Source organism: Saccopteryx bilineata, chromosome 3 (genome assembly GCF_036850765.1).
Source record: "Saccopteryx bilineata isolate mSacBil1 chromosome 3, mSacBil1_pri_phased_curated, whole genome shotgun sequence".
In the NCBI taxonomy this organism is placed as follows: Eukaryota; Metazoa; Chordata; class Mammalia; order Chiroptera; family Emballonuridae; genus Saccopteryx; species Saccopteryx bilineata.
In genome coordinates this window covers 266073263-266095237 of record NC_089492.1, presented here as the reverse complement: position 1 = coordinate 266095237, position 21975 = coordinate 266073263, and the positions used below count along the sequence as shown (strand labels likewise).

The following is a 21975-nucleotide window of genomic DNA, read 5'->3' as shown; positions in this document are numbered from 1 at the left end:
AGCCCCCAGGCCATCTTTGCTCCAATGGAGCCTTGGCTGCAGGAGGGGGAGAGAGAGACAGAAAGGAAGGAGTGGGGGGGTGGAGAAGCAAATGGGCGCTTCTCCTATGTGCCCTGGCCGGGAATCGAACCTGGGTCCCCCACACGCCAGGCCGACGCTCTACCGCTGAGCCAACCGACCAGGGCTCATAGTAGTTGTTTTTCATATGTGCTTTGACCAGGCAAGCCCGAGGTTTGAACCAGCAACCTCAGCATTCCAGGTCAACACTTTATCCACTGCGCCACCACAGGTCAGGCTGCTTAAAATTTTCAATAGCTCCCAATTCCCTAAAACAATGATTTCTAAAGTAGAATGCTTGCTTATAAGAGGTACACAAGACAAACCACTGGGGTATGGAAAGAAAATATTAGCACTATTTATACATTTTTTTAGTTGATCACTTTAAATTTGTTTTTGGCTTCTCTTTATATATATAAGACATTACTATAAAGGTACTTGATATAATGTATGAATAAACATATATTGAGGTATATCCTCAACTTTTCTTATGGATTAGAGTGCATAATCAAGAAAATTTGTAGACCACCTACCTATAAAGATTAAAATCAAAGTTTCTTTTCATGCCATACAAGATCCTTCATGACCTGGTCACCAGCTACCCCTTCAGGAGCTGCCATTCCACCTTTGCTCTGTATCTGCCAACAACACTAAACTGCTTACAGAAAAGTGGCTGTTGCATTCTTTTGTGCCTGTTCTTGCATTCTTGTTGCCAGAGAATACAACTGCCCAACAATCACCACCCTCAACTATAGGGAAATTGTGGCAAGGTTTTGCAACATAGAATAAGTGAGTGTTGATGAATACTCTCATTCTGAATGTGTCCTTGAGATAAATTCCTAAAAGAGGAATTACTAAGTCAAAAAGTCTTTCTTCTTTTCCAAGTGAGAGGAGGAGAGATAGACAGACATCCACCCAGACCAGGATCCACCCAGCAACCCTCGTCTGGGGCTGATGCTCTGCCCATACGGGGCAATGCTTGTAACCGAGCTATTTTTAGCATTTGAGGCACAGGCTCTAAGGAGCCATCCTCAGCACCCAGGACCAATGCGCTGGAACCAATCGAGCAATGGCTGCAGGAAGGGAAGAGAGAGAGGGAAGGGGGAGAGTAGATGGTCGCCTCTCCTGTGAGCCCTGACAGGGAATCAAACCTAGAACAGCCATACACTGTGCTGACACTCTATCACCTGAGCCAATGGGCCAGGGCCAAGAACATAACCTTTTAAAAGAACTTGATATTTATGCCAAAAAGCTTTCTGTCCAAACTTCCTGGCACAATATGAGGCCAACCACATCACCCATTGGCAGCACTAGATATTTTTACATTATTCTTCATCATCATGATGGATCAACAGAATTTCTCATTTTCAGCTTCAGTTCTTTGGTTAGTAATGAGAATGAATATTTTTAAAATGCTTATAAGTAATTTTAATTTCTTATTTATGATACTCTCTTATGTCCTTTATTCATTTTTTCTATTAGGATTGTGGTTTTTAAAAAGTTGATTAAGCCCTGGCCGGTTGGCTCAGCGGTAGAGCGTCGGCCTAGCGTGCGGAGGACCCGGGTTCGATTCCCGGCCAGGGCACACAGGAGAAGCGTCCATTTGCTTCTCCACCCCTCCGCCGCGCTTTCCTCTCTGTCTCTCTCTTCCCCTCCCGCAGCCAAGGCTCCATTGGAGCAAAGATGGCCCGGGCGCTGGGGATGGCTCTGTGGCCTCTGCCTCAGGCGCTAGAGTGGCTCTGGTCGCAACATGGCGACGCCCAGGATGGGCAGAGCATCGCCCCCTGGTGGGCAGAGCGTCGCCCCTGGTGGGCGTGCCGGGTGGATCCCGGTCGGGCGCATGCGGGAGTCTGTCTGACTGTCTCTCCCTGTTTCCAGCTTCAGAAAAATGAAAAATAAATAAATAAATAAATAAATAAATAGTTGATTAAAATAAATAAATAAATAAAAAGTTGATTACAAAGAGATCTAATAAACTAAAATATATAATAAATCTGTCATGTGTTGCTTGCATGCTCCTTCAGTTTAAACACACCTGATTCTTGGTTCTTCCATGGTAAAAGCCCCAAACTTCCCTACAATGGGAGCAATACAATCTAATCTCCACCAGAATCACTCCTAACAATACCACCTTTGCACATTTATACATAATCTGCTCACTAGGATAATGTTTTTAAGCACCAAGCTCAAGGAATACTAAGACTAGCCCAACGAACCCATAGTACTATATCTAAGCAAGTGTTAGACTGAAAAGTAAGAAAAACTTGAAATGCTTCTTCCTCCCCTGTACTTGGAATCCCTCAAATAACAAGCTGCTTATCATGGTTGAGTGTAAGAAATTGTTTTTGGTCCTCCAAAAGATCCCCTATGGTTGGAAGGCACAGTAGCAGAATAAAAAGAGCATGAGTTTTAGAGTGGACAAACCTGGGTTTAGAATGCTGGCCTTGTCATGTTCTTGCTATGAGACTTTGGTCAAGTCATTTTGCCCCTCTGGGACTCAACTTCCTTATTTATAAAATGAGAAGAAAACTGTTTTTGTAATGTTTATAACCAGGGATCTAGTATGCAGTAGGTGCACTCCAAAAAATGTGGTTTTCTTACAATGATGGTGCTAAATCGGTAGTTATTTAATTCAAATGATCTTACATAAAATGTTGGCCTGAAATAGCTGTCCCAGCAAAGCATCATCTGGGTAAAAAACATTTAGGTCAGCTTTCTGTCAACTGCAATTTCTACTGCTGTAATTATGCAATCGTCAACCACCACTGCAAGACAACAAAAACCCCAAAGCTGATGTTACTGAAATTGCTAAATACAGTAATTACCTGAGTCTCAAGATGATGACCACTGTTTCCTTTAGGAAAGTAACAGAAACCTTTGTAACCATAGCAGCAAAAGGCTGATTAGTTATCCCAGACAGTGGTCTCTGTAACAGAGGTTTTTGGTCACTGCCCAGAATGGCAGCATACTCAGAAGTCTTTCTCAAATTGTTATTTTCTCACATTTCATACTCTGAAAGAAACAATGTCAACAAAAGAACTGAAGGAGGAGAAGATGGAAAGAAAGGATATTCTTTGAAATCTAGCCTCTTGGCACCCTTTTCTGGCAAGAGGCTCTAGCCTAGTGAAATAATCTCTAGGAGGAAAACATATTTTATGAAATCTATCAGCATAGCTCGTTTCTATGGAAAAAGCAAAGAACACGTTCTCCCCGTTATGTTGATTCCTTTAGGAAAGAAAATGAAGCAAAGTATCACTTATTAAGCAACTGTGTTCACAGTGCTGTACTACACTATTTAATTGTTATCTCACAAATCAAGCTATGAGAAAGGTCTTATCCTTCCTTATAGACAACAGGTAGTTTGCTCAAGGTTTTATTGTTATTAAATGGAAACATCCTACTCCAGCTCCAGGTCCCGGGTCTGTCCAACTTTGAACAGCAAATATACCTTTTCATTATACCTTCAGCAAATCTCAGAATGATCGTGCAAATTCTACCATATGAGAAAGAACTTAATTTAATTTTAGTTTCAAACAAAATAGACAATTCCAACAAACTGTCCACCAACAGGCTGTTTCTGTCACTTAGCACACTGCATTTCTGCCTCCTACTAGTCTTTAAAATGAACCGAAGGACTCACACCAAATGCCCTTTTTAAAAATCTTAAATCTGTAAAGAAAATGGTACCTGTTGACAACCACAGAGCACTGAAACAGAAGCAAGTATAAAACAGGTGCAGGCTTCTCAACCACTTCACAGCTGTCTGCCAACAAAATCTTGATAAAATCCAGGAAGCAGAGCTTGGCTTGACTCCCAGCCTCTTCTCCATGGCCTTCCAGATAGGCAGAATCAGTGCACTAGAAAGAAAGAAAAAGAAATTATATGCCAAGTAATTAATAATTGATTCCTAGAAATGTGGAAGGCTAGATAGAGCACATGATAAATTTGGGGGGAAGAAAAATTTCAAGTCTGTCTGTCACTGCTCATCTCTGCCCATAAATTTTAAACCTGAGCTTTGACATAGCCTATAATTATCAAGATAAAAACATAGCAAGGGATGTGAAATGAATCCACTGTAAAACCGAAACACCTTATATTCCATTATTTGCTAGTCTAACAGCAAAATCATCTATGTGGAAGAATGGAAAGAGTACCAGCTTAAGAAAAAAAGATGAGTGTCAGTTCCAGGTCTGCTGAGATCTTTGTGACTTTGACCAAATACATTTTCTTATCTATGAAGAGAAGAGACCGGACCTGAAGGTTTTGTGTAACTGTGTTTTTTAAAAAAATGTTGTCCTGGCTGGTTCGATCAGCGGTAGAGTGTCAGCCTGGCGTGTGGATGTCCCATGTTCAATTCCTGGTCAGGGCACACAGAAGCACCCATCTGCTTCTCCACCCCTCCTCCCGTTTCTCTCTCTCTCTCTTTTTTTAATTTTATTTATTTATTTATTTTTTTACAGAGACAGAGAGAAAGTCAGAGAGAGGGATAGTTAGGGACAGTCAGACAGGAACAAAGAGAGATGAGAAGCACCAATCATTAGTTTTTTGCTGCGACACTTTAGTTGTTCATTGATTGCTTTCTCATATGTGCCTTGACCGTGAGTCTTCAGCAGACTGAGTAACCCCTGCTCGAGCCAGAGACCTTGTGTCTAAGCTGGTGAGCCTTGCTCAAACCAGATGAGCCTGTGCTCAAGCTGGTGACCTTGGGGTCTTGAACCTGGGTCTTCTGCATCCCAGTCTGATGCCCCATCCACTGTGCCACCGCCTGGTCAGGCCCGTTTCTCTTTTTCTCTCTTCTCCTCCCCTCCTGCAGCCATGGCTCAATTGGAGCAAGTTGGTCCCAGGCACTGAGCACCACAGCCTCCGCCACAGGTGCTAAAAAACAACTCCAGTTGCAATGGAGCAAGGGCCCCAGATGGGCAGAGCATCGCCCCCAGGTAGGCTTCTCTCTCTCTTTTTTTTTTTTTAATTTGGTAGGCTTGCTGGGTGGATCCCCAACCCAGTGCATGTGGGAGTCTGTTTCTGACCTCCCTTACTCTCACTAAATTTAAAAAAAGTTAATGTGATTGTCTTTAGGAAGGGCATACACTCTCCAGTTTGCTACTGTCCTCACCATTATCTTAAAAACGTTTTCAGGCCCTGGCTGGTTGGCTCAGCGGTAGAGCGTTGGCCTGGCGTGCGGGGGACCCGGGTTCGATTCCCAGCCAGGGCACATAGGAGAAGCGCCCATTTGCTTCTCCACCACCCCCCTCCTTCCTCTCTGTCTCTCTCTTCCCCTCCCACAGCCAAGGCTCCATTGGAGCAAAGATGGCCCGGGCGCTGGGGTGGCTCCTTGGCCTCTGCCCCAGGCACTAGAGTGGCTCTGGTCGTGGCAGAGCGATGCCCCGGAGGGGCAGAGCATCGCCCCCTGGTGGGCAGAGCGCCGCCCCTGGTGGGCATGCCGGGTGGATCCCAGTGGGGCACATGTCTGTCTGACTGTCTCTCCCCGTTTCCAGCTTCAGAAAAATACAAAAAAAAAAAAAAAAAAGTATTCAATTTATGCCTGACCAGGCGGTGGTGCAGTGGATAGAGCATCAGACTGGGATGCAGAGGACCCAGGTTCAAGACCCCGAGGTCCACCAGCTTGAGCGTGGGCTCATCTGGTTTGAGCAAAGCTCACCAGCTTGGACCCAAGGTCGCTGGCTCCAGCAAGGGCTTACTCGGTCTGCTGAAGGTCCGCGGTCAAGGCACATATGAGAAAGCAAACAATGAACAACTAAAGTACCACAACGAAAAACTGATGATTGGTGCTTCTCATCTCTCTTTGTTCCTGTCTGTCTGTCCCTATCTATTTCTTTCTCTGACTCTCTGTCTCTGTAAAAAAAAAAAAAAAAAAAAGTATTTAATTTATACTTCGATGTTACCTCCTGACCAACAGAATCATTTGCAATTCCTGACTTGAAGTCATATATATACGTTCAACAAATATTTATGCAGCTCCTATTATATGCTAAACATTGTGCTGGCTACTCTAGAATTTAAGGGCCACTCTAGAATCTAGCTTGCTGTCCTAGCTGGGCCAGAAGTGCCACCTCTGGGTCCCTTCCAGAAGGAAAAAATTATTTTCCATCAGTTTCTTTTCTCTTGCACAATTTCCATATATTATGTAAATTGTGGCATCATTACAAGGGTTGATCGAGTTCTAAAGAAACAATTCAAAAATTTTGTCCTAAATGTGCACCTATCATCCACATCTGGCAAATGGCACAGTCTGACTACCTCCACCACCTGCCACCATACAGAGAGATTGGCATTGTGTGGACTGGATACCAGTACTAATACCAGGAAACAGACACAAGCACACACACAGCTGCAAAACTGAGATAATGTCCAACCAAGAAGAGGCTCTCACTGAGCCTTAAGCATCTGAAGGACTTCATAATTCTTATTCACCTCCATCCTTTCCTATTTCTCATTATTTGTAGTTGTATGTTAGGGAACAGGAGGCAGGAAGGTGTGTGGAACAGAGACATGCTCAAGAGATTAATAAACGGAGCCTAAGTAAGAAAGTATATCCGGCAACTTTTCTAGCCTCCCAAGATATAATGGTGAGTGTGCGTGTGTGCGTGTGTGTGTGTTTTACCCAACACATTTCTGTCTACCACAAAAGGATTTTAAACTCAAGGTGACTCAACACCTGTCATCAACAGCATGACAGGTGGGCGAGAGAAACATTAAAAAAATGAATAGGTTTTGAAAAGAGGAATAATAAAACACCGTTGGATTGGCAGGCTGATTAGAAGTACAATGTCTTACAAACCATGCATAAGAGAGAGGCAGAGTTATTTTCCTGTGAACTCCCAACTAGGAATTCCTAGGAAACCTACAGTAATCCAAGGGCACAAATCACTGCTAGGGTCCAGTCAGAGGTTTGCTGACCAGGGCAGGAACAACAACACATCACCAAGATCCAAATGGCTGATTAGGAATCAAAGGTAACTGCCCAGAGAAAGAACACACACCCCCACAACATTTGACAAATGAAAACCTAGAAAAGCGTGAAGTAGTTCTGGCATTTGGGGCGTTACAAATACACCCGAAATAAAAGCACTCTGTTGCAGCAGCTGTTCAGACAGAGCAGGGGGTAATGTTTACTTAATACTTCAGGTTGATGGGGAATGTATCATAGTTCAGTCTGTCAGCTACATAGGTGGAACTCCATTTATGTACACAGCAATAAGATACCTTTGAGTAACGACAGAGCAGCTCTGAAACAGCCTATTCAGCTGGTGTGAGTAATCAAGAATAAAGTTCCCTTTTTAAAAAAATTCTGATATTTGGGAAAGTTACAGAACAGACTGTCATGAATAGCTTTGCTTATATTTGCAGACATTGTTTTCCAAATAGCTGGGAAAATGAACAGATTGTTCCGGGGGGGTGGGGAGGATTGTCTTTCCCATTTGTTCCTAGCTTCCAGTTTGTTAATCACACAAGAAAGCTCAAGAGTCAGCTAATGTTCTTCACCTACTGCATCTATGGTCGGTTGGGCACCATGCAGTAAGCGAAGGCAAAGCTTTCCTGCAATTCCGCCAGAAGTCTTCTCCTTGGACTTCCTTCATTTCACCTTTGTGCTCCCTGCAGCCACCACAGGGCCCCTCTGTGGGTATAATTGTCCAAGTCCTGGATAAGGCAGGTTTCGCATCGTAATTTACACGTCGTGCTCAGCCCCGCCCTCCTTAATCTGCATCAACTTTCTATCTTGGTGGAAACAGCAAACACTAGAGACAGCAGCTAAGGACGAGGCTGCAGAAGTCGAGGGAGTTAAGACAGCTGGTCTGTCTGCCGGGGGATAGAGGGAGCTGCAGGACAAGGCCCCGGCCTGAAAGAAGCGGGATGCAGCTCCGCACCTGTAAAGCCAGAAGCAGCTGGCTGCCCTTAGCAGGGCCAGAAGCGCCACCACCGGGTCCCAACACCCGGCCAGCGCACCCTCAGAAATAGCCCGTCCCGCTGGCCCCTCCCCTGAGCTCGTGGTCCCCCGCCACGCAGCCAGCCGCCTCCGGCCACCTACCGGGGCTCAGGGCCACACAGCGGGGCCCCGGTTCTCGGGAGCCTCCTCCCGGTCCATAGGGGTCGGGGCCCCAACCTCCGCTCCCCTCACCCGGAGGAGGAGAAAGAGGAAGAATGTAGTGCAGGTTTCCCACCCGGCAGTTCCCCTCGCCTCAGCCTCCCTGGACAGCGACCACGACCGGAAACGCCGCCCCCCCACACCTCCCGGGGCTCAACCCGGAAATACACTCTTCACGCTAAACAAGCCCTCCTGCCCCACCCCCCCGGAAGCCCAGTTGCAGCCACGAGCTCGAAAGGGAAGGGAGACAGTGCCGGGAAGTAGAGCTACCTACGGGCAAAGGAATCTGAGCCTTCAGGCTGTTGCCTCTCGCTCTTCAGAGGCAGTCTGCACCTTCGCCTGCCCTGCACAAGCCCGGGGTCCCAGACTCGGGCAATACCCACAAGCAAGATGGCGACAACGGCACCACCCCCTACGGCTTAGCGCCCCGCCGTGCCATTGGCCAGAGCCTGGAGTGAAGCCTCCGAGGATTGGTCGAGAGCTCTGCGGGGGTGGGGGTGGAGCTGCAGCAGCTTGGAGCCCGGAGTGGGCAACGCGGCGTGAGCAGCGGCCTCAAGCTCCTGGAGCATCGCGCTCGGAGAAGACTTCGCAGCTCGGGGCCGCAGCCTGGTGAGCTCAGCCCCCTTCAGGCCCTCCCCTACACCCCAGCCGGGGCCTCTCCGAGCCGGCGCTGATCGACGCCGACACACCCAGGGGACCCTATCGTGACTCCATCGCGCCATATCGCGACATCATCGTGCCCTGTCGAGACTCCATTTTGTCACAGCTCTTTTTAATATATAGCTATATATTTTTTTAATTTGCCCTGTCATCTTTGGGGGCTGTCCCATGTCGTGATTTTGCCGTGATCTCTCCGTGACATCACCGCGCCATCGTGAAGTGTGATCTCATCGCCGCTCTGTCGTGACTTCATCAATGTCGTGTTGTGACCTGGCTGCGGCGGGACAGGTGGTGACCGCCAGGAACCCTCCTCCCCTTCTCCCCATCTCAGCAACCCCGCTTCGATTATCCGGCTTTTGGATTCTCCGTTGTCCTGGGACCTACCCGGGACCCTTCCTTGCTTCTCCAGCCCCTGCCAGCATCCACAGGCTGGTAGCGGGGCGGGGAGGTCGAGGAGAGGGAGAGCAAGGGGTTAATTCGGCTGCTGCTCCTTCTTCTGCTGTTGCTGCTGCTGTTGCTGCTTCAGCTTCTGCCTGAGGGAGGGAAAGGAGAGGAGGCAAGGAGCCCCGGGGGGGGAGGGGGCGACTAAGAGCCCTGGCTGGAGGGTGGGGCCCCACAGGGGCCTCCAAGCCTTCCCTGGTCAGCGCCCTGCATCTTCACCTCAGCTAAGGCTTGTGTCCTGCCTCTTCTGAAGAAGGGAGGGGAGAGGAAACCTAGGACGCTCTTTTCCCTCTTGTTAACCCGAGTGCGGATAATCGAACTTCACCCTTGTATGTCTCCATTCCTACCTGTCTGTCCTCTCCACTCTCTCCCTGTGTGCCTTAGTGGAGGGAGATAAAACTAGGCTTCTGATGCCAGGGGACAGCTGAACAGCGGGGCCAGCCCCCTCTCACCCTCAGGAGACTGGTGAGGAGAGCTGTCCAACTGAGCAGCAGGATGCATGGTCCTTTCGCTTCTTCTTCCTGGAGGTGACCTTGGACTAGGGTCCCTTCACCCCTAAAGATTTGAAGGTCCAGCCCCTTAAAGGGAGGAGGTCAGTCCTGAGGAGCCCATCCCATCTGATCCTCCCCTCCTCCTGTGCTAATCCCTCCTTCCATCTTCCACTCCCACCCCCACCCCCGCCCCTCCTCTGCAGAGGGATGCTCAGTCCCTCTTGTGTTCACAGTTGGGCAAGACGGGCATCATGGCCTCGGATTGTGAGCCAGCTCTGAATCAGGCAGAGGGCCGAAACCCCACCCTGGAGCGCTACCTGGGAGCCCTCCGTGAGGCCAAGAATGACAGCGAGCAATTTGCAGCCCTGCTGCTAGTAAGGAGCTGACTAAAAATTGGGAGGTGGGAAGGGCTGGGTGGTTGGGCCCCCTAGGAATGGGGTCAGCAAGTCCCCGAGGATACATAGGTGATGCTGGCAACCCTGGAACAAAGTAGACCTAGGACGCCTCCTTGGGCTGAGTACAGGGGCAAAGGGGAGAATGGGGTAAATAATGCTTGTGGCTCTAGGAACCTTGGAGGAGGCTGCCTGGGTCTGCTCTCTGGGGTGTCCCAGAGCAGATGGGAGCTGACTCATAGGGTAACAGCAGCAGGTAGTAACTAGTGCAGAGTACTGGAGGGCCGGGGATGATCTGGGGGTAGAGAGACTAGCAGGACGGGAAGTGACTGGGAAGGGGTCCCAGGGGATGGCTAGGATAGCAGCAGGTAGGTTGAGGTTAAGAGAGCTGGTTCTGGGCTTAATCCTGTTGGAGGAACCCAAGCTGGGGACAGCAGAGCAAGAGCTGCAGTGCTGGAAAGGGGGGGTTAGTGTGGGGGGGTGAAGGGAGGAGGGAGTACAGCCGCTGCTTGTTTGCCATGGCAACAGGGAGAAGGCTCTGGAGTCAAGGGCTCACACTGCAGCAGAGGAGGTGTTTAGGTGAAATGTAAGGGGAAATGTTTTGACAGGCAGAGCGGCGAGACACAGGAGCCATTTCCCCTGAGAAGGTGGCAGAAATGGATCAGAAACACTTCTCTGGAGGGAGCAATTAGGAATGGACTCTAAATCCTTGGAGGATTTTAAACACTGAGTTCTAAGCCCCTTCCAACTAAGGTTGTGGGCATCTAGATTAGACATCAGGAAGAACTTCCCAACTGACCAGGTGATGAAACAGCAGAACGAATAGTTGAGCCCTGGACCTCCCTTCCACGGAGATAATCATAGTTGAGAGATCCTAGAGGTCACACCTATCTGTCTCCAGGGAGAAGGAAGGAGCTGGATGAAATGACCTCTAGGAAGCTTCCTGACCCCAGAGTGAGTCCCATTACATAACCTAATCCTGCTAGGGCCAAAGTCCCAGGGTGCAAGGGACAGTCTTTGCAAACTCCTTCATCCTGCTGATAGCACATACCCCACTTCAGGTGACCAAGGCAGTCAAAGCAGGTGACATCGATGCCAAAACTCGGCGGCGGATCTTTGATGCCGTGGGCTTCACCTTCCCCAATCGTCTCCTGACCACCAAGGAGGCGCCGGATGGCTGCCCTGACCACGTTCTCCGAGCCCTGGGCGTGGCCCTGCTGGCCTGCTTCTGCAGCGACCCTGAATTGGCCGCCCATCCCCAGGTCCTGAACAAGATCCCCATCCTTAGCACCTTCCTCACAACCCGGGGGGACCCTGATGATGCTGCCCGCCGTTCCATGATTGATGACACCTACCAGTGCCTGACAGCTGTGGCAGGTACACCCCGTGGGCCCCGACACCTCATTGCTGGTGGCACCGTGTCTGCCCTGTGTCAGGCATACCTGGGGCATGGCTATGGCTTTGACCAGGCCCTAGCACTTCTGGTGGGGCTGCTGGCTGCTGCCGAGACACAGTGCTGGAAGGAGGCAGAGCCTGACCTGCTGGCCGTGTTGCGGGGCCTCAGTGAAGATTTCCAGAAAGCTGAGGATGCCAGCAAGTTTGAGCTCTGCCAGCTGCTGCCTCTCTTTCTGCCCCCGACAACCGTGCCCTCTGAATGCCATCGGGATCTGCAGGCCGGGCTGGCACGCATCCTCGGCAGCAAGCTGAGCTCCTGGCAGCGCAACCCCGCACTAAAGCTGGCAGCCCGCCTGGCACACGCCTGTGGCTCCGACTGGATCCCGGCGGGCAGCTCCGGGAGCAAGTTCCTGGCCCTGCTGGTGAATCTGGCGTGCGTGGAGGTACGGCTGGCACTGGAGGAGACGGGCACAGAGGTAAAAGAGGATGTGGTGACAGCCTGCTATGCCCTCATGGAGCTGGGGATCCAGGAATGCACCCGCTGTGAGCAGTCACTGCTTAAGGAGCCACAGAAGGTGCAGCTTGTGAGCATCATGAAGGAGGCCATCGGGGCTGTCATCCACTACCTGCAGCAGGTGAGGGCGCAATGCCCACAGAGGGCAGCCAGTGTGGGGGGAGCCAGAAGGCAAGAAAAGGGGGAAGTAAAGCTCCTGCACCTCCGTGTACTGGGTAGACAGCGAAGATGCTCTTACCGAGGGCAAATTCTGCAGCACTCCCGGGAGTAGTGTGTGACCGAGCCTCCCTTTCTCCTCCATGTGCCTCCACACAGGCGCCTTACCACACACCATATGTGCACTCACATCACAGTACACACACGCACAACACCACAACCTCCCACTCACAGCCCTCCCCCCAGTACGTACACACACAATCGAAGCTGTCTGTTCTGCTCAATCTATAGCATTGTTTTACACAAATGAATATACACACTTGTAACCCTGTTGGGGAAAGGAGCAGGGCTGCCTGGTCTGGCCCTCTGCAGAGGTTCAGCTAACTCCTACCAGGTCAGAGTTGCTGTAGAGGGAATGTTTACTTAGCTCTGGACCTCTGAGTTTCCTTCTGTCCCTGAGATATTATAGAAGTGGCAGGACAGGGGAAATGCTAGTTGTCTCAGCAAGTGCAGAGGCATGATAGCTGAAGTCTGGTTGGCTCAGCAGGCATGCTTCCACGGCCCGCCTTTAAAGGGCTCCCAGGCCAGAATTCCCTTCTGATTAGGTTATTCCAAGGCTGGCCGGCATGCTCTCCCGGCAAGGGAGGAGCTCTGGTTCTGCTCCATCTCATGGGCTCCTGTGGCAACAGGTGGGGCCAGAGAAGCAGAAGGAGCCCTTTGTATTTGCTTCGGTGCGGATCCTGGGTGCCTGGCTGGCCGAGGAGACCTCATCTCTGCGCAAGGAGGTCTGCCAACTGCTGCCCTTCCTCGTTCGCTATGCCAAGACCCTCTATGAGGAGGCTGAAGAAGCCAGTGACCTCTCCCAGCAGGTGGCCACTCTGGCCATCTCCCCCACCACCCCAGGGCCTACCTGGCCAGGGGATGCTCTCCGGTGAGTCTGAAGCTCCATTCGATCCGGCCAGACTGTTTTAAAGGAAAGTGTAACACAGAGACACCTCCTCTCCCCAAAACTGAGCTGTGCCAGGCTTCCTGGTTAGGGCATGAGTTTGCCTGGAGGATTATTTCTGTTTGGGAGGGCTTGTTCCCACAGGACTCTTGGGCTGCCAAGTCTCACTTGCCAACCTCAGCTTTCTCCATGAGGAGAGAACTTATGCTTGTTGAATATCATGGCAGGCATTTTTCTAAACCCTTCACTAAAACAATTTCATTAGGTTCTCACAGCAAATCTGTGAAATAAGTGAGAAAAGTGAGACACAGAGGTTAAAGTCCCTTGCTCACACTCACCTTGTGGCAGAGCCCAAATCTGAGTCTAGGCCTGTGCAGCTTCAAAGCTTGTACTTTCTCTGTGGTATCTATGAGATTGTGTCCTCCTCTCCTCTACTTCCATTTTCTCTAAGGTGGGTTGCCCCCCAAAAAAGAATCTCTCCCCACTGCTCACACATCTGTCCCTTCCACACTCCCAGGCTTCTCCTGCCCGGCTGGTGCCACCTGACAGTTGAAGATGGGCCTCGGGAGATCCTGATCAAGGAGGGGGCACCCTCACTTCTGTGCAAGTATTTCCTGCAGCAGTGGGAACTCACATCCCCTGGCCATGACACTTCAGTGCTGCCCGACAGCGTGGAGATCGGCCTGCAGACCTGCTGCCACATCTTCCTCAACCTCGTGGTCACTGCACCAGGGTTGATCAAGTGAGCCCAGGGAGGAGGGAGGAGGAAACAAGGGGGTTGCTGCTCAAGCTTGCCTTAAATCTCCCTCTCCTGCTGGCTTCCCTGTGCCTATGGGTTCCTGTTCATGTTAGAATGAAAGGGTCTCAGGATAGACAGAACAAACCCACACAAGGATGTGGCATCACTGGAACCTCTCTGGGCATGTCCACCTGTTCCACTTATAACCCAGTCTCTACTCCCCAGGTGGCATGAATGGGACCCAAAATTAACTTTCCACCCTGCGGCCTAATTTCTTGCCAAATCCCGGCCTGCTGAAGCTGGGAGCCCAGGGTCCCAGGTCTACCCAGGGTTTGGTCTGGCTCTGTGAAACTCGCCCACCACCAACTCCTCTCTCTTTACTTCCCTTTCTCCCCAGGCGAGATGCCTGCTTCACATCCCTTATGAACACCCTGATGACGTCACTGCCCGCACTAGTGCAGCAGCAGGGAAGGCTGCTTCTAGCTGCCAACGTGGCCACCCTGGGCCTCCTCATGGCTCGGCTCCTTAGCACCTCTCCAGGTAAGGCCTGGAAACAGTCCTAGTGGATAGGGCAGACGGCCTGAGTGGACCTGCCAGCCACGGGGCACGTCACCATTTTCAGGAAGTGATTTAACAGAATTTTCCAATCCAGAGGTACTCTCTGAAGTATGTCTTCATCCCCCACCCCACCCTTCTCCCCAAAATGATGACATTCTCTTCCTTCTGAGGACTTAAGGCAAGGTTTGGTGGGTGTAAGTGTAGGCCTACTCAGAAGTGCAGGCACAGGCACCTGGAAATCAGCAGCCCAAGGAATCTGAACCCAGTGTTCTCAAGGTGGGGCCACCGCCAGCCTTGAGTCAGAAACCCAGCTTCTCTCCATTGAGGTTTTTCTCTGCTCGGCACCTCACCTCCCCTCTTACAGGCGTCAGGGCTCGGTGTCCCTGCACAGATCCTCTCCCCAGCTTGCTTTACTCTGGCTGTGTGCAGGGGGAGGGGCCTCCCCTCCAGCCTCTGCCAGCCCCTTGTGTCTCCCATTTTGGCTGTGGGTGTCTGCTTGGGTCCCTCTGTCCCTGCCTGTTCCCTGTGCCCCATCTGTCAGGTTGGAGGAGCTAAGCAGATGCCTGAGAACGGGGTGTACTGAGCCCATACCCTCAGCTGCCTCTGTTCCCTGTGAGGATCCCAGGGTAGTACTCAGCAATAGGAAGAGGAGCCCCCCTGTTCTCTGGCCCCCGAACTTCGTCAGTCCCAACCAGCATCCACACAGGCCCTGAGTAGAGCCCCAGTGCTGGTTCACCTACAGAAGTCACCAAAGTTAGACTAATAGCCTCCAGGAAAGAGTGCAGTGCAGGGGTGACTCCCAGCCCAGCAGGTAAGCAAAGCCAGGTCCCCAGCTCCTATGCCCTTCTTGCTCCCTCTTCTGGCCCAAGGATCAAATTGGTTCAACCTCCTCAGCCTGTTGAGCCCTAGGCCCAGCAGAGGCTCCCATCCCTACTCAGACCATAGGAAGGTCTGACTATGAGGTCGAGTGTACCAAGATTATTACATTTTAATTCTCACAGCAGTTTTCTAAGATTATTGCACCATTACAGGCCCTATTTTACAAGTAAAGAAATGAGACCCAGAAAACTGAATTACCTCAGGTCACACAGTGAAATCAAAGGCAGGATTGGAACTCAGGAAGGCTGATTCCACGCTACGCTTTGGCTCCCTGAGTGCCCACACAGGAAGGGACAGTAAAGGTCTGGCAGAGCAGCTGGCCCTTCTGCTTCATGGCGCCTTCTTGCCTTCCAGCTCTTCAGGGAACACCAGCATCCAGAGGTTTCTTTGCGGCAGCCATCCTCTTCCTGTCACAGTCCCACGTGGCACGGGCCACACCTGGCTCAGACCAGGCCGTGCTGGCCCTGTCCCCTGACTACGAGGGCATCTGGGCTGATCTGCAGGAGCTCTGGTTCCTGGGCATGCAGGCCTTCACAGGCTGCGTGCCGCTCCTGCCCTGGCTGGCCCCCGCTGCCCTGCGCTCCCGCTGGCCACAGGAGCTGCTCCAGCTGCTTGGCAGTGTCAGCCCCAACTCCGTCAAGCCTGAGATGGTGGCTGCCTATCAGGGTGTCCTGGTGGAGTTAGCACGGGCCAACCGGCTGTGCCGGGAGGCCATGAGGCTGCAGGCGGGTGAGGAGACGGCCAGCCACTACCGCATGGCCGCCCTGGAGCAATGCCTGTCAGAGCCCTGAGGGGGTGTCCACTGGGGACAGACCCGGGGGTGGGCAGTGAGGAAGGACGGTGGAGGCATCTTCCCCGAAGCCCCCAAACTGGATCTTCTCCCCAAACTCCCCCCCCAAACACCCCAGCTTTCTGGCTTTTTCAAGGGCAGGGGCATGGTGCCCACCCTTTAAGTGTAAGGAACTGCGTCCCGCCCCTGGGGCCGCTTAGGGGCAGGAATTATCTTGGAAATCAACATGGCTGTCCCTGCCAGGTCGGGGAAGATTGGAGTAGCCCCTAGGGAGGGGGCATTAGGTGTCGTTGTGCCCATTGTCTGGCTCCCCCACAGGAGGGAGGCCCAGGGTGGGACAGGGCTGGCAGAGCTGGCTACTTCAGCCCATATGCCCTGCCGGCCAGGGTGTGAGCTCCCCTAGACTGTGGTGCCCCTCTGGCCTCCCAGGTCCACATCCTTTAAATTAGACGTTTGATTCTTGTCCTTGGCCCTCTTGGGCAGAGAGCAGGCTCAGGCCATTGACATTGTAGTTCTTCCTATCAGCTTCAATGACAAGGTCTGAAATGCCCATCCATCCAGGGAGAGCTGGGGCAAACAGTCCTGGGATGGGGGAGGTGGAGAATTTTCCACCCGACCTTCCTTGAGGGGACCCAGAAGCCATTGGGCCTAGTCGCTATGCTTTTGTGTCGTGTTGCAGCAGAATGAACGATGAGGGTTGGGGGTTATTTATTTTGCCTGTCCTTATCCCTGCTTGGACACCTGAGCATCTGATTTGTCCCCCTGGTGCCATCTGGCCTGGCTGGAGGGACACTTCCCCAGAAACCGCATGTTTCCCTAGTGATTGCACCCCATCTCCATCATGGTGCCTGGCTTTAAATCCCGCCCCTGCTTATGACTTCTCTGCAGAGACGCGACTGGCGACTCCAGCAGGGACCACCATTCTTATGAACCCAGGGGGACCCCCACACACACACCTGATTCCTTGCTTTCCTCCCCCCTTCCCTCCCCCAGTGCGTTCTGTGATCGCCAAGTTCAAAGCTGTGCACATGTGGACACTCAATAAATGTTCATTGGTGACAAGATGGCTCCTGTGTAGTCTGTCCTGAACTTTCTCCCAGGTCCCAGCGGCTCACAACTACCATTTGCTGAACACGAGCCCCGCCAAGCACACAAGTGTTATTCAGCCCACCCAAGAATCAGGCATTATTATCCTGATTTTACAGGTAGAGAAACTTAGACATGGATAAGTGATTTGCTCAGGGCATTACAGCTACTGAGTGCCAGAGCCAAGACTCTACACAGGCCATCTGACTTCTCAGCCCACAGCCTTTATTGCTAGAGCAGGAACGCAGACTCCTGTGACCAGGCCTAGAGAGGGCCTTGGTGCTCTTCTGTATCAATGAAGTGCTGCTCCTCTGTGTCAGGAGGTTGTTGCCAAGTGGCACTGCCACATCCTCCAGTTTTTAAAGAGAATTCAGAAATCCTAATTTTTATGTGAAATCTGATTTTCAAATGTTGATATTTTTTTAAGTCAACCCAACAGAACACCTGCAGGCTAAATGTGGCTTTCAGGCAACCAGCTGTTCATCTCTGTTCTATACCAAGTGAGAAGGGGAAGGGCCTGAATCTTCAGCAGGAGATGAGCAGAGCACTCAAAGCTATGAGAGTGGGCCAGACCAGCTCCAGGCCCCCACAGCCTTAGCACTCTACAGACTCTTCACATAGGCCCTCAAGCCTCCAAGCATTCACTGAGCATGTCCTAAGTGCCTGCTTATGGTTGGCTACGCATAGATAGAAAGGAACATTCATTTATTTGTTGGATGCACTGAAAGTCATGTTCTTAGCATGGATTCCTTGAGGTCCCTGAAAAATATGAAAAGACATATCCCACCCTCAAGCAGCTTAAAATCTAGAGGGAAAACAGACAAGGCAACAAACAGCTCCTAAAGGTATAACCAGTTGTTCTAGAGGGGTCTGAACAAAGCATGGCTGGAGCCTGAGAGCCCCTCGGCCTGGCTGAGTAAGTCCAGTAAAAGTACTTGCTCAGACCTGAGGGTGAGTAGGGCTTGCCAGGCAGACGAGCAGAGGAACAGCAGGTATGAAGGCATGCAAGCTTGGGAACTGCAAGTAGGTCATTAATGCTATGGTAGAAAGTGTGAGTGGGGAATGTGGAAGATAAGGCTGGACCAGTGGACATGGACCAGATCTTACAAGATATGAGATTATGCTGAGACTGCAGACTTTCAAGTAGATTGGACGTGATCCGGTTTGCATTTAAGATGAGGTTAGCTGCAAGAGGTACAACTGAGACACGGAGCTCAGAGGGGAGGCAGTAAGTCTGAACTTACACTGCCAGTGGCAGTGAGGATGGAGAAAATAAAGGCAGGAGTTATTTAATAGGACTTGGTGATTAATTGGAAGTGAAGAGGGATGAAGAGCCAAGGATAACTTCCAGATTCTTGATGTGGGCCTCTGAGTGGATAAGGCCATTTACTGTCCATGGGGAACACTGGGAAACAGGTCTGTGCAAAATATAAGCTCTAGCTTGACCTGCGGTGGCGCAGTGGGTAAAAGCATTGACCTGGAACAATGAGGTCGCTGGTTCGAAACCCCAGGCTTCCCTGGTCAAGGCACATATGGGAGTTGATGCTTTCTGTTCCTCCTTCTCTCTCTCTCTCTCTCTCTCTCTCTCTCTCTCTAAAATGAATAAATAAAATCTAAAAAATAATAATAAATAAATAAAACAAAATATAAGCTCTAATGGTGCATTTGTGCTACCTGTGGAATATTCAGGGGGCAGTTGCATTCTGTGCTCTGGAATTGAGATAGGTCTGAGTGAGCAACAGATTTATAAATTGTCGGTATAGAGAGGGTCCTTAGGTCGTGGGAGTGCTTGAGGTCATCTAGGGAAGTGCAAAAAGAAGGGCCCCAGAGCAAGTGGGAACCACGCATGGTCCCTGCTTCTCAAAGTACCCTCCCTCATGCAGTGGGGAAGCCAAACACTGAAGGAAGCCTCCCAACAAGGCAGACTGAGCTCTTCTGTACTTCAGTGAGGGATGGTCGAGAATTCTGACTCCGGAATCGGAGGGGGTTAGGCTAATTTGGAGAGGCCAAGCGGGCTCCTGATAATCCAGCTTCTAGGGAGAAACAGGAGACCCAAGATGCAGTTGTGAAGTCTAACCACAAGGTGGAGCGTAAGCATCTCCTTGTGCCAGAGTTCCTCCACCCTGTGCGCGGCCAGGCCCAGAGCAGGAAGGAGGCTGTCCGAGGCTGGGAGGAAAGTGGTTGTCAATAAGAAAGGAGGCAGGCCTGAGTTTTTTCTTTACATTCAAGTCCAAAAGCAAACTCATTTTTTTAAAAGAGAGGGGAAATGTTGAGCTGGGGGAAGAGCAATATGCCAAGTGTGCCAAATGGGAGTCTATGTGTGTTGGAACGTGAGCACCTATGTGTCAATATATGTAGTGTTCCCATGTTATATGTGTGTTTCCCATGAATGTCTCTGTGCATGTTGTGTGTACCATGTACCTAGGGATGTCTGCATGTGTGCCCCATGCATATCCCAGGCCTCCACATGTGTGCATGTGTCCCAAAGTGGGACACCATGCAAGGTCCTCCTCCATGCCAAGTGAGGAGTCCCTCGGCCCTGAAGGAGAAAGGCAACAGAGTCTACAGCCATAATGTCCTTAAGTTTTTAGGAGGACCTTGTGAATGCTGTGCGAATTCAAATCAGCAACAGGCTACGGAGAACATCCTTCTCCCTGGTTAGCATTAGCAAAATCACTTATTGATGAGATGACTTCCTTGGATTAAACCTGGGTTCTATGACCAGCTATTCAAGGCCATGCTAACATGAAGCCTTTCTATACAACTGCTCACTAGACTGAGGGATTCATAAATTCACCCACTCATTTATCATTTATTTAATAAGCATTCATTGAGCACCTACCATGCACCAAACCCAGTGCAGAACACGTTTTCTGTTTCTCCTTTCATCTTCTTGTGAAGTAGTCCATGAGGCAGGGAGGGAAAATTAGTTGCAGCTGCAAAGAGCCTGGAATGCTGGCTAGAGTGCTTTTTTTTTCCCTGAAGATGGGCCACAGGGAGCCCCAGTGAATTTTCAGTAGAGAGGTTACATGGTCTTTTTACACAGGGGGCCAGTTCACTGTCCCTCAGACCGTTGGAGGGCCGCCACATACAGTGCTCCTCTCACTGACCACCAATGAAAGAGGTGCCCCTTCCGGAAGTGCGGCGGGGGGCCGGATAAATGGCCCTCAGGGGGCCACATGTGGCCCGCGGGCCTTAGTTTGGGTATGCCTGATCTAGTCATTCCTGTTGCTAAATAGAATTGGAATTGGGTCAGAAGAGAGATGGATGAAGAAGGCAGGAGACCAGTTAGCAGGTTTGTAATAGTTGAGGCATTGGTTCTCAGACTTTATAGTGCTTCTGAGTCACTGTAGAGGCTTATTAAAACAGTTTGCCAGGCCCCACCCCTAGAGTTACTGATTCAGCTCTTTTGGAGTGAGGTCCAAGAACTGACACTTCTAAAATATTCCCAGGTGATGCAGGTAATGTTGGTCCAGGAATCACACTTTGAGAACTAGTGGTCTATCACAAAAAGTAAGGTAGTTTAAGGTGCTGATAGAGGGGTGGAGAGAGATGTTTAAGGGTTATAAATGAATGCTCCATGAGGAGTAACTAAGTGTGGGGGGGTGTCAGAGTCTGGGATGACTCTATTTTTTATTTGAAGGATAGTAGTGCCATTTATGGAACTACAGAACTCAGGAGGTTCTGAAGATTGTTGTAAATAGGAAAAAAAGGCAGAAGCTTCAATTCTGAGGATGAATAACGGACATTAAGGGTGTGGGTTAAAAGAGAGGAAATAGAATAAAGACTGGGAAGTGACCAGAACAAGAGAATAAGGCTAAAAGGGGGGTGTGTTAAGCTGCCAAGAAGTAGGGTGTGGAAATCCAAGGAAGCCACTGGACAGGCAGTTTGTCCTGTCATTCTGGCCTTCCCAAGCCTGCAGGAGAAAGAAGGGGAGCCCCACAGTTGGGCATGGGCATTATCAGCCTTGCTGTGCCGGACTTCTCCCAACCTGCATGCCATGCATTGGCACACAAAAACATGTCCTGGAGCCTGACTTCTGATGTCCTTTACTGAAGTTGAGGGTGGGGGTAAGAGTGGTCTTACCACAGACTCACACACCCACATATATAGACACACAAACAAACACACTCCTGACCTCTGATCTCTCCTGAGCACAAAGGTCACAGAGCTACCCAATTCTGCTTCATCCACCACTGTAGCTGCTGTTATCAACTTCCAGGAAGTTAGTGATGAATCTTTGGCTGGGTTAGCCTCCTCCTTTCCCACAGCCCTCCAGGCTGAGATGGCCGGAACTGAGCTCTGCCCCTACCATGTACCTCCTGGGATACCCCATGCAAGTCTCCACCATGTACATTTCATGGGTTAATGTTTTCTCCTCTACTTCCCTTTCTCCTTTAATCTATCTTGATGTTTTTATCTTTACGTTCTCATCTTCCACTTCAACGACAGGGTCCTAAGAAAACATCTAGTCCTCTCTGTCCTCCCCTATTTTCTTGTTGTTCTTGAAGTTGCAAAATTGAGGTTTAAGAGGAAAAGGGATTTGCCCAGGATCACAGGTCAATTGAAGTCAGGACAAATTCTAGGTACCTGAGTCTCAAGCAACACAGCATAAGAATAGAAATTCTGAGCACTGAGTAGGGCTGGAATCAGATTACCCTCAGTTCTGCCTTGATTATCAGCTGTTTGACCTTGGACAAGTCAGTTCACCTCTGCCTCATTTTCCTCACCTGAGACTAGGGATGATAGGACTATCTCACTGGGCTC

General features: G+C 50.5%; 2 protein-coding genes across 8 annotated transcripts in view; one reads left to right on the top strand and one right to left on the bottom strand.

Moving 5' to 3' along the window:
• KIAA0319L (KIAA0319 like) overlaps positions 1–8560 on the bottom strand; it is a 105699-nt gene extending 97139 nt beyond the window's left edge. The window contains exons 1-2 of one of the 5 annotated variants that reach the window (XM_066269702.1): positions 8436–8560; positions 3745–3914 (exon numbers count right to left, since the gene is read on the bottom strand). In XM_066269702.1, the coding sequence (XP_066125799.1) occupies positions 3745–3886 (142 nt within the window). In that variant the 5' untranslated portion in view covers positions 3887–3914; positions 8436–8560. Of the gene's footprint in view, positions 1–3744; positions 3915–7564; positions 7697–8104; positions 8293–8431 lie in introns of those variants that run through there. The other 4 variants (XM_066269703.1, XM_066269701.1, XM_066269704.1 and 1 more) reach the window with 4 other exon arrangements.
• Positions 8561–8655: 95 nt separating this feature from the next.
• Positions 8656–17174, top strand: NCDN (neurochondrin). 3 transcript variants are annotated; one of them, XM_066269710.1, is made up of 8 exons: positions 8656–8770; positions 9042–9109; positions 9987–10127; positions 11207–12175; positions 12900–13141; positions 13674–13898; positions 14293–14435; positions 15687–17174. In XM_066269710.1, the coding sequence occupies exons 2-8, from the start codon at positions 9077–9079 to the stop codon at positions 16121–16123; spliced, it is 2190 nt and encodes a 729-aa protein (XP_066125807.1). In that variant the 5' UTR covers positions 8656–8770; positions 9042–9076; the 3' UTR covers positions 16124–17174. The 3 variants fall into 3 exon arrangements, with proteins under 3 accessions (XP_066125807.1, XP_066125809.1, XP_066125808.1); XM_066269711.1 differs by adding an exon at positions 9647–9854 and having other exon boundaries at positions 8702–9109; XM_066269712.1 differs by lacking the exon at positions 9042–9109 and having other exon boundaries at positions 8670–8770.
• Positions 17175–21975: the final 4801 nt, after the last annotated feature.